General features: G+C 42.9%; 2 protein-coding genes across 6 annotated transcripts in view; both read right to left on the minus strand.

Annotated features, from left to right (window-relative positions):
- Positions 1-12,322, minus strand: part of LOC142843019 (apolipoprotein L3-like) — a 143,613-nt gene that overhangs the window by 40,888 nt on the left and 90,403 nt on the right. The window contains exons 1-2 of one of the 4 annotated variants that reach the window (XM_075959785.1): positions 3,221-3,364; positions 1,166-1,268 (exon numbers count right to left, since the gene is read on the minus strand). The exons of 1 other annotated variant lie outside the window; for it this stretch is intronic. In XM_075959785.1, the coding sequence (XP_075815900.1) occupies positions 1,166-1,178 (13 nt within the window). In that variant the 5' untranslated portion in view covers positions 1,179-1,268; positions 3,221-3,364. Of the gene's footprint in view, positions 1-1,165; positions 1,269-3,220; positions 3,366-12,322 lie in introns of those variants that run through there. 2 more of the 4 variants (XM_075959784.1, XM_075959781.1) reach the window with 2 other exon arrangements.
- The window catches only part of LOC142843020 (apolipoprotein L2-like), a 108,617-nt gene that overhangs the window by 5,919 nt on the left and 90,376 nt on the right, over positions 1-12,322 (minus strand). The window contains exon 2 of one of the 2 annotated variants that reach the window (XM_075959787.1): positions 1,166-1,268. The exons of the other annotated variant lie outside the window; for it this stretch is intronic. Coding sequence (XP_075815902.1) covers positions 1,166-1,178 — 13 coding nt within the window. The 5' untranslated portion in view covers positions 1,179-1,268. The remainder of the gene's footprint in view (positions 1-1,165; positions 1,269-12,322) is intronic. 2 annotated transcript variants of the gene reach the window in all.

Consider the following 12,322-nt stretch of genomic DNA (forward strand, 5'->3'; position numbering starts at 1 on the left):
AGGTTGTGAGTGAGGTCCCTGACCCAGAGGGTTAGTGTCCTCACAAGCAGTCAGAAGAAGCACCCTCCCTCCATTCCCTCCTTCTCTTTCTCTCTTTTATAGTCTCTTCTCTCCAGACACACAAGAGAGACCTTGGGCTAGAACAGGGTATGGGCTCCCTCTACCAGCTTGGAAGAGAGTGCCCCCCCCCCAGGGCTAATCTGCCACACTTCAATTGTGGTTGCTGGATTCCAGAACAGTGAGAGAAGAGGTCTTTTCTCTTCAAACCACCTACCCAGTGTCACTTTGTGATGGCATCCTGAGAGGACAGATATATCAGGGAGATGTCATGGTGCTTTGCAGAGACACGTATGGTTTTCAGCTCAGAACAGCTAGAAAGTGAGTGTCTCATCCCCAGGAAGAGGGAGAGTCCAGTGATGGCATCCATCTACTGTGTGCCTGGGGCCCAGTCCTTGAATGTGATGTTTTCCCTTGATTTTTATTTATGTATGGGAATTTTTTGCCTGCTTGTATTTATGTCTATGCACCATGTGTGTGTCTGGTGACCAAAGAGGGCCTTGGATCCCCTGTAGCGGCAGTTACAGCCTGCTGTGAACCTGATGTGGGCGTTGGGATATGAACTCATGTCTTCTGAAAGAGCAGCAAGTGCTCTTAACCACTGAGCCACTCTCTAGTCCCAAATTGACTTTGTCGCTGGAATGATCAGTTATTAATCCTGCGTTTAATTCGCTGGATTAATAAATATCTGGGATATCAGTAGCCCTTCCCTCGGTGGGGTGTGAGGGAGTTCCCAGAAATAACAGATCCTAATTCTCTGAGTGCATGAGTGGTTCAGACTGAGCTGAGGCACCTTGGGAAGTTGAGCCTGGCTGGGGTCAGGACGGCAGCTGGGATGTGTCTTGGGGCTGATTGCCATCTTGTCTTGGCCCTTTCATATTACTGCTTTTGTGTGCCATGATGTGGGCTGCCCACCCTGCCTCCCTTCAAAGATGAACCAAAATATGCAATATTGTCAGTGAGATAATCTGCTTTCATTATTTACAACAATGACAAAAGTCAGCTTTAACAACTAACTTATGTTATCATCTTTGACTCCTCAGCAGGCCTCAGCAGGGAGGCCCTGGCAGTCCTAGGCCATGAGCAGCAGAGAGAACACACTGATTACCTGAGGAGCCCATGACAGCTGTGGGTCTTGGTGTCACTCAGAGGATCCTGACAGCTTTCCTTACAGCTCACCAGGTGTCCAGGCTACAGGAGGAAATAACAACCTGTGGGACAGAATGGGGACAGCTCTGTGACCAGGGATCTGGTGACCCACAGGTCTCTCAATGGTGACTCCTAGGACAGAAAGAACTGAACCCAAAGCCTGTCTGCCTCTCTGGACTCTGTGACTGTTATTTAAGAAGCCTGTCCTGTGGTCCAGCCCTGCTGTCCTTTTTCCAGGCAAGAAGGAGGACTAATGGCATGCTGGGGACAGTAGAGAAGGTGTCAGCTGAGGACACAGCTGTGGAGAAACAAAGACCCTGAACATGGAATGAGAGATGGAGAGGAATGTTCTGGAAGCCACATGTGGGTTGTTCCCAGTACCCAGTTTATATTCATTATATGTTCTTTTCTTCGTTTTTTTTTTTTGTTTGTGTTTTTGGGTTTGGGCACAGGGATTCTCCATGTAGCCTTGGCTGCTCTGGAACCCACTTGTTGATCAGGCTGACTTCAAACTCACTGAGTTCCACATACCTGTGTGTTGTTGGTTTTCTTTGGGGGCCTGTTATCCAGCTCCCAAATAAATCTCATGTGGAGGCTTATTCTTACTTAAGCCTTAGCTTGTCTTGTTTCTTGTCTGCTCTTCTTAAATTAACCTCTCTCTCTTTTGTCTCTTGGCCTTTTCCATCCTCTTACTTCAGTAAATCTTACTCTTATTTCATGGTTTGCTTTGTAGCTGGGTGACTTGCCCCCAAAAGAGTAATAAGAAAAACATCCACTATTTTAGCGAATTAATGTGGGCTGTATTTCCATTTGGCCTGAGAAAGTTGAAAAAAAAAAAAGGAGGATATGGCTCCTTTAAGAGTTTCTATGGGTGTATCGGTGTAAACGAATGCAGAGAAATTGTAAATATATATATATATATATATATATAGCTTTAATGGAGAAATAGACTTACAGAACTACTGTTCCTGCAGAGACCAGGAAAGCAGAAGCAAGCGCTGCGAGCACGCTTGCCAAATTTATAGGCAAACATTAGCCCGAGGTGAACACGCCCCCTAAGGGGCGGGACTTATCCCTACATATGGGGGCTGGAGAGATGGCTCAGTGGTTAAGAGCATTGCCTGCTCTTTCAAAGGTCCTGAGTTCAATTCCCAGCAACCACATGGTGGCTCACAACCATCTGGAATGAGTCTGGTGCCCTCTTCTGGCCTGCAGGCATATACACAGAATATTGTATGCATAATAAATAAATAAATAATTTTTTTTTTAAAAAAAAGAGTTTCAATGGGGTCCAGACAGTGGTAGCACATACATTAAATCTTAGCATTTGGGAGGCAGAGACTGTGAAATCTCTGTGCCTGTCACGCCCCACCTCGTCCAGCAAGGATGACGCACAACACACTGGAGCTCTTCTCACTGCAGTTTATTCCAGGACTTTATTCACTTTTCTCTCTCTCTCCCTCTCTCTCCTCCCAGGCAAACCTCTCCCAGCCCTTAAAAAGGCATGGGCTGCCAACCCTGGATTGCCAGATGGGCACTGCCCATAGGCCCACGCATATGCAAGCAGCTGATGATCATTGTGTGATAATAGCATAAGTCAGGTCTTAGTCATAATTAGGAGCTGATTATCAGGTGTGGCTTCATGCAGCTTGCTACAGTTCCCCCTTTTGTTTTGTAAAGCAACAGGTAATAGTAGAGGTCTGATCTCTGTTAAAAATTGAACATGTACTAGTGTTTGTCCAGGTGTCATCCACTCAGAGAACACTACACCTGTCCGGTGCCTTTTTACAGAGGTGGGAGCTAGACACCAACCCACTTGCAATCAGACTTGCTATTCTTGAGGCTGATGTATGCTTACCTCAAGTGCAGTGTGCAAGCCTCGCATCCTGTGCTCAAATATAGATAACCAAGCTTGAGGGGACTGTCCTGCTTCAATAGCCATGAAGGCCTGAATGATCATAACTGCATTGGGATGCTGTGAAACCCTTATGTGACAAATGCACCACAGGCATACCAGGGAGGCAAGCACCATTAAGCCTGTTAGGGCTCTTATCCCGCCCACTCCTTCAGATGATCCATGGAGTGATCCAGGAAGATAGTTCTTCTGCCAGGCTGGTATCCATGCATGTGGAATTTGCAGTCACCATTGCCACCTGCAACTTTTCCAGTTGTTGTTTGAATTTACCAGACCAATTGCCTAAAAGATATCTAGACAATTCTTTAAACAAATTAGTTGCATTAGTCATATTGAATGTTGGTCACACACAGCCCCGGATGGATAGAAATGTCTGACAGACTAGGCTATAGACTTGCCTCTAATAACATACGCCAGCTGCCATACCCCCGTGGCACATTCATTCTTATCAGCTGAGTGCATGGAAGACACCTTCTCCCTCATGCACCTCTTTGGCTTCCCTAGCAGCTCAGCTGATCCTGCTTCTACTAAGTAACCATATACCGCATTCTCATGGGTTGTCTGATCTTACACAGGATTTAAAATGAATGCCCATGGCAACAGGTGTTGAGATTGCCAGCAGTAGAATCCCCAATCACCACTAGACCCAACCTCCCATTTGGGCTATGGTATTCTACCAACCCTTTGGCTAAAACAGAACACACAGGTACCTGCTCCTACAATAGGGCAGTCTCTTGATTTAAATTTGCTCTGCTGCAGACTCTTCAGTGGCGTGCAGAGCCTGAAACTGCCATTGTCTTTTCCTTTCCTCGCGGCTACGCATTCTCGGGCAGCCCTGTGAGGTCTGTGCTCCAGCTTGTCTCAGCTCCAGCACTTGTTGTTGCGTTTGCTGATACTCTTGGCACTGCTGTGGCATCCGCCAGGCTAGGCACCGACTGGGCTGAGGCAATGTGCCTTCCACCACAGCCACTTAGCAAAGCTCTGCTCCAGCTACCTTCTCCAAACTGGTGCATGGAGTGGCACGGAACTCAGGAAAGCAGGCTGCTCTGCAACCACTGAAGGGTGGAGCAAAACTCAGGAGAAAGCAGGCTTGTTGCTCTGAAGGGACCCTGCTTAAATTATCTTATAGGGAATTTGGGCGTTGTCAATCCGTCTGGCTACTTCCTGCTGAGTGGGGATGCTGCATTCTTACTGCCATTTTCCAGTAGTGCTCGGACTCACAGCAACACTGGGGGAGAGGCGGAGGTTCCACTTCCCCACCCCCCACCGAGCTGTAAGGTGGAGGCACGGTAGGTAGGGCTGAACAGTGGCAGGCCCCAACCCAGTCCAGCCTGCCGGTTGCCCTCTAGGCCAACGGTTGTGGTTGTGCTGCGCTTCTACGCCCTGAGGCAGGTCCCGGATGTTTGCAGCTTTGCAGACCCTCAGCGCTGCTTTGCCTTGGAGCTGCCTGGAGCTCCTTGGCCTTGGATCCACAGCTGCTCACACTTCACTGCAATCTCAGGTGGTCTGGGTAATTCAAACCACGTGAATACAACTCCCTTCCTTAGCATACCTTGCTCAGTGGCAAAATTCAGATCTCTACCAGGCTTATCCCAGGATAACACATTAAGATTGCCAGAGATGGCAAACAAAGGTGCAATTGTGTCACATTTAGCCAAAAACCTCTCCAAAGTGCTCCGTAACAGCTCGTTAAGAGCCAGAAAAATCAGGTGTGGTGTTGAAGCGCCCATTCTAAAATCCCATTCTTCCTTTTAGTTTCACTTTAAACCGTCCACTTTGGTCGTGGCTCTGCTTTCCCGCTCTACCTTTTCTATAGGTGAGAGCATAAAATCCGCATTGATTGTGATTCCTCAATCTTACTGGTGCACCCCCTGACTGCAGCAAGTTCTGGGCTCCACAGAAAGAGGTTTAGAGGTTCCCCGTATGACTTGTCCCCGTATGACTTGTCCCCATACGAGGCCACCACTTGTGACAGCCAGTCTCATCCCGCAAGGATGACTCGCTACACACTGGAGCTCTTCTCACTGCAGTTTATTCCAGGACTTTATTCACTTTTCTCTCTCTCTTTCTCCTCCCAGGCAAACCTCTCCCAGCCCTTAAAAAGGCATGGGCTGCCATCCCTGGATTGCCAGGTGGGCACTGCCCATAGGCCCACACATATGCAAGCAGCTGATGATCATTGCATGATAATAGCATAAGTCAGGTCTTAGTCATAATTAGGAGCTGATTATCAGGTGTGGCTTCACATAGCTCGCTAACGTGCCTTCAAGGCCAGTCTGGTCCACAGAGCTAGTGCTAGGACAGGCTCCCAAACTACAGAGAAACCTTGTATGAAAAATAACAACAAAGAAAGAGTTTGTATGAGATAGTGAAACCTTGAGCAGCTAGTACATTAAGTAGAAAGAAATTAAAAAATAAAAATGGCAGAGCAGGGGATGGAGAGATGGCTCAGCGGTTAGGAGCATTGCCCGCTCTTCCAAAGGTCCTGAGTTCAATTCCCAGCAACCACATGGTGGCTCACAACCATCTGTAATGAGATCTGGTGGCCTCTTCTGGCCTTCAGGCATACACGCAGAAAGAATATTGTATACATAATGAATAAATAAATATTTAAAAAAAATGGCAGAGCAGGCCTGAGATAGTGAACTCCATAGGAACAGGACTGAGCCAGTGACCTAGTCCAAACAGGTCTGAAGCAGCGAACACCAAAAGAGCAGGTCTGAGCCAGCGACCTGGGCCAAAGCAGGCCTGGGACAGCGAACTCCATGGGAGCAGGAATAGACAAAGACCAGGGTAATTTGCAGAAGCAGGATTGGGCCAGGAACCTAGGCCAGAGCGGGCTTGAGACAGCAAGTTCCACAGGAGCAGGAATAGATCCAGACCAGGGACATTTGTGGAGGCAGGACTGAGCCAGCAACCTGGACCAGAGCAGACCTGAGACAGCAAACTCCACAGGAGCAGGTACAGGAGAGCAACCACTGAGTGAGTGGGCCAGATCCAGAGACTGCTGGGGGTCTGGGCATGAGTCTGGGACCTCAGAGGGAGTAGGCAGGAACCAGAGATATCTGCAGATCTAGGCATGAGTCTGGGACCTCTGAGGGAATAGGCCTGAGCCAGAACCTCTGTGGGTCTGGTTTTCGGTCTGGGACACCAAAGAAAGTAGGCAGGAACCAGAAACACTGTCGGTTCAAGTGTGAGTCTGGGACCTCTGAGGGAGAAGATCAGAGCCAGAAGAATTTACAGGCAACACCAAGCCAGGGACCTCTGCAGGAGTAGATCCAGATCAGGGACTTTTACAGAAACAGAACTGAGCCAATAACCTAGCTTAGAGCAGGCCTTAGACAGCAAACTCCATGGGAGTGGAGCAAAGTCCAGGAGCACTGAGCACCCTCCAGGAATAAGGAGTGACCAATGGGGTAACTAGAACTGTGGCACTAAGTGTAACATGAGGAACAACCCTCTGAACCTTGGATTCACTGGCACCTAGAAGATTAATCACTTCAGGAGCATGTTTGAGACTCTTAAAGAGGAAATGAGAAATTCCCTCAAAGAAATAGAAGAGAAGACAAACAAAAAATTGGAAGACATCAGCAAATCCCTTAAGGAAAACCAAGAAAAAAACAATCAAACATATGAAAGAAACTATTCAAGACTTGAAAACTGAAATAGAGACAATGAAGAAAACATAAGCCAATGGAATTATAAAAACAGAAGTTCTGAGAAAATGATCAGGAACCACAAATGCAAACAGAAACAGCAGAATACAAGAGATGGAAAAGAGAATCTCAAGCGCTGAAGATACAATAGAGGACATAGACTCACCAGTCAAAGAAAAATTAAATCTAACAAAAGCTTAACCCAAAATATCCAGGAAATATGGGACACCATGAAAAGACCAAACCTAAGAATATTAGAGATAATCCCAGAAACCACATGGTGGCTCAGAACCATCTGTAATGAGGTCTGGTGCCCTCTTCTGGCCTTCAGGCATACGCACAGAAAGAATATTGTATCATAATAAATAAATAAATAAATATTTAAAAAAAGAATATTAGAGATAGAAGAAGGAGAAGTTCAACTCAAAATCACAGAAAATATATTTAACAAAATCTTAGAAGAAAAGTTTCTAAACATAAAGGAAGATATGCCTATAAGATATAAGAAGCATATAGAACACCAAATAGACTAGATGGAAAAAAGTCCCGTCACCACTTAATAATCAAAACACTAGACATACAGAATAAAGAAAGAATATTAAGAGCTGTGAAGGAAATAGGTCAAGTAATATATAAAGGCATACCTATCAGAATTACACCTGACTTCTCATCGGAGACAATGAAAGCCAAAAGGTCGTGGTCAAGCATTATACAGACAATAAGAGACCACAGATGCCACCCATGACTATTACACCAGGAAAATCTTTCAATCACCATAGAAGGACAAAACAAGATATTCCATGACAAAACCACATTTAACCAATAGCTACCCACAAACTCAGCCCTACAAAATACTAGAAGGAAAACTCCAACTCAAGGAAGTTGGCTATATCAACAAAAACACAGACAATTGATGGTCTTATAGCAGCAAATCCCAAAGAAGTGGAAAACACACAAATTAACAACACCAACAATAAAAAGTAAATTAACAGGAGATAGCAATCACTGGTCATTAATATCATTTAATACAAATGGGCTCAACTCAACTGTAAAAAGATATAGGCTAACAGATTGGATACAAAAACAGAATCCATCCTTCTTCTGCATACAAGAAACACACCTCAACCTCAAAGACAGACATAGGGCCGGGTGGTGGTGGTGGTGCATGCCTTTAATCCCAGCACTCGGGAGGCAGAGGCAGGTGGATCTCTGGGAGTTCGAGGCCAGCCAGGTCTACAAGAGCTAGTTCCAGGACAGGAACCAAAAAAGCTACAGAGAAACCCTGTCTCGAAAAACAAAAACAAACAAACAAACAAACAAAAAAAAGACAGACATAGCCTTAGAGTAAAGGGTTGGGAAAAAATTTCCAATCAAATGGATCTAAGAAACAAGCTGGTGTAGCTATCACAATGTCTAACAAAGTAGACTTCAAACCAAAATCAATCAAAAGAGACAAAGAAGGACATTTCATATTAGTCACAGGAAAAATCCATCAAGAGGAAATCTTAATACTGAACATCTATGCCCCAAATACAAGGGCACCCTCATATGTAAAAGAAACACTACTAAAGTTTAAATCATACATTAAACCCCACACACTAATAGTGGGAGACTTCAACACTCCACTCTCACTTCTGGACAGTTCAGTCAGACATAAAAATTAACAGAGAAATAAGGTAACTAACAGATGTTATGACTCAAATGGACTTAACTGACACTATAGAATATTCCATCCAAACACAAAAGAATATACCTTATTCTCTGCATCTCATGGAAACTTCTCAAAAATTGACCTCATACTCGGTAACAAAACAAACCTCAACAAATACAAAAAATTGGAACAACCCCATGTATCTTTTCAGATTACCATGGATTAAAATTAGAATTCAATAGTAATACTAATTCCAGAAAGTCAACAAATACATGGAAATAAGCAATGTTCGCCTGAATCATCAATGGGTCAAGAAAGAAATAAAGGGGGAAATTAAAGACTTCCTAAAATTTATTGAAAATGACCACATAACATAACCAAGTTTATGGGACACAATGAAAGCAGTGTTAAGAGGAAAGTTGATAGCACTAGATGCCTACATAAAGAAGCTGGAAAAATCCCACACTAGTGAATTAACAGAACATGTGAAAACTTTAGAACAAAAAGAAGCAAACTCACCTAAGAGGACTAGATGGCAGGAAATAATCAAATTGAGAGCTGAAATCAACAGAATAGAAACAAAGAAAACAATACAAAGAATCAATGAGACAAAGAGCTGGTTCTTTGAGAAAATCAACAAAATAGACAAGCCTTTATTCAAACTAACAAAAAGGCAGAGAGAGAATATCCAAATTAACAAAATAAGAAATGAAAAAGGGGACATAACAACAGACCTGGTGGAAACACAGAGAATCATCAGGTCATATTTCAAAAACCTGTGCTCCACAAAATTGGAAAACTTAAAGGAAATGGAAAACTTTCTGGATAAATATCACTTACCAAAATTAAATCAAGACCAGATAAGCAAATTAAACAGACCTATAACTACTGAAGAAATAGAAACAGTCATCAAAATCTCCCAACCAAAAAAATCATAGGACCAGATGGTTTAGGCTCAGAATTCTACAAGACTTTCAAAGAAGAACTAATACCAATACTCCTCAAATTATTCCACACAATAGAAACAGAGGGAACAGTGCCAAACACTTTTTATGAGACTACAGTTACCCTGATACTCAAACCACACAAAGACATTACTAGGAAATAGAACTACAGACCATCTCACTCATGAACATTGATGCAAAAATACTAAATAAAATTCTGGCAAATCAAATCCAATAACACGTCAGAACCATCATCCACCATGATCAAATCAGCTTCATTCCAGAGATGCAGGGACGGATTAACATATGAAAATCTGTCAATGTAATCCATCATATAAACAAACTGAGAAATTAAAAACCACATGATCATCTCATTAGATGCTGAAAAAGCTTTTGACAAAATACAGCATCCCTTCATGATAAAAGTCTTGGCGAGAGCAGGGATACAAGGAACATAATTAAGGCAATATACAGCAAGCCAACAGCCAACATCAAACTAAATGGAGAGAAACTCCCAGCGATTCCACTGAAATCATGAACAAGACAAGGTTGTCCACTCTCTCCATATCTGTTCAATATGGAGAGAGTGGACAACCTTGTCCACTCTACTCTAGCTTGAGTTCCTAGCTAGAGCAATAAGTCAATAAAAGGAGATCAAGGGGGATACAAATTGGAAAAGACGATGCCAAACTCTCACTATTTGCTGATGATATGATAGTCTACATTAAGCAACCCCAAAAATTCTATGAAGGAACTTCTACAATTCATAAACACTTTCAGTAATGTAACAGGATACAAGATTAACTTAAAAAGATCAGTAGCCGTCCTGTACACAGATGATAAATGGGCTGAGAAAGATATTAGAGAAACATCACCCTTCACAATAGCCACAAATAGCATAAAATATCTCAGAGTAACTCTAACCAAACAAGTGGAAGATTTGTATGACAAGAATTTTATATCTTTGAAGAAAGAAATTGAAGAAGACACCAGAAAGTGGAAAGATCTCCCATGCTCTTGAGTAGGTAGAATTAACATAGTAAAAGTGGCAATCTTACCAGAAGCAATCTACAGATTCAATGCAATGTCCATCAAAATCCTAGAAAAATTCTTCACAGACCTTGAAAGAACGAAACTCAACTTCATATGGAAAAGCAAAAAACCCAGAATAGCCAAAACAATCTTGTACAATAAAAGAATTTCTGAAATCATCACAATCCCTGACTTCAAACTCGGCTGCAGAGCTACAGTACTGAAAACAGCCTGGCATTGCCATAAAAACAACCAACGGAACTGAATCGAAGACCTGGATATTAATCCACATACCTTCGAACACATGATTTTTGACAAAGAAGCAAAAAATATCAAATAGAAAAAAGAAAACATATTAACAAATGTGCTGGCATAACTGGATATCAACGTGAAGAATAATGAAAATAGATCCATATCTATCATGCATAAAACTCAAGTCCAAATGGATCAAAGACCTCACCATAAAACCAGCCACACCGAACCTTATAGAAGAGAAACTGGAAAGTACACTCCAATGCATTGGCACAGGAGACCACTTCCTTAATATAACCCTAGTAGTATAGACACTGAGAGAAACAATTAATAAATGGGACCACTTGAAACTGAAAAGCTTCCGTGAAGCAAAGGACATGGTCAACAAGACAAAATGACAGCCTACAGAATCAGAAAAGATCTTCACCAACCCTACATCAGACAGAGGGTTCATCTCCAAAATATACAAAGAATTCAAGAAATTGGTCATCACACAGACCTAAACAGAGAACTCTCAACAGAGGAATCTAAAATGACTGAAAGACACTTAAGAAAATGCTCAACATCATTAGTCATCAGAGAAATGCAAATCAAAACAACTCTGAGATTCTATCTTACAACTTAAGAATGGCCAAGATCAAAAACACTGATGAGAACTTATGCTGGAGGGGATGGAGAAGGGTTGAAGGGTAGGGGAGAGGCATGGAGGGGAGCAGAGAAAAATGTAAAGCTCAATAAAAATCAATAAAAAAGAGAAATTGATAATCAAAAGAACAAATAATCCAATAAAAATGGAGTACAGACCTAAACAGAAATTTCTCAACAGAGGAATCTAAAATGGCTGAAAGACACTTAAAGAAATGCTCAACATCCTTAGTCATCAGAGTGTAGTAATAGGGGCGGCGGCGGGGCTACATCCCCAAAACCCCCAGCCGCCTGCCCGGCTCGGCTAGCTTATGCCCCGAAATAATTACACAGACACTGTATTCTTTTAAACACTGCTTGGCCCTTAGCTCTAGCCCTTACTGGCTAATTCTGATATCCCTATCAACCCATCTCTAACAATCTGTGAGCACCGGTCTTACCGGGAAGATTCTAGCCTAAGTCCATCCTGGGTCGGAGCAGGTAGCATGGCGTCTCTCCTGCGTCTGCTCCCGAGAGGAGAGCTGTCGAGTCTGACCTCACTTCCTCTTCCTCCCAGCGTTCTGTTCTGTTTTCTACACCCACCTAAGGGTGGGCCTATCCAATGGGCCTAGCAGTTTCTTTATTGCTTAGCCAATGAAATCAACAGATTGATATATGACACTCCCACATCACTTCCCCTTTTTCTGTTTAAACAAAAAAAGGAAGGCTTTAACCTTAACATAGCAAAATTACATATAACGAAACAGTTATCAAGTAAAAGTTACAATAATCTTTATCATAACTAAGGAAAACTATAACTATAACTAACTATTCTTAACTTCATCAAAGACTCCAGAAAGATACAATACTACATAAACAAACAAGAAAAAAGCAACTTTTAAAACTCTAGAAATGACAGAGACATCTCGCTGCCTGGACAGTCACCCAAAGTTCCTCTGTACCGTTGGGGCATCCATATTCAGCCTTCAGGCCCATGGTATCCAGCAGACATTTCCATAAAGCAGGAAAATTCAAATTCAGT

The sequence above is a fragment of the Microtus pennsylvanicus genome, chromosome 2 (genome assembly GCF_037038515.1).
Source record: "Microtus pennsylvanicus isolate mMicPen1 chromosome 2, mMicPen1.hap1, whole genome shotgun sequence".
NCBI classification, from domain to species: Eukaryota; Metazoa; Chordata; class Mammalia; order Rodentia; family Cricetidae; genus Microtus; species Microtus pennsylvanicus.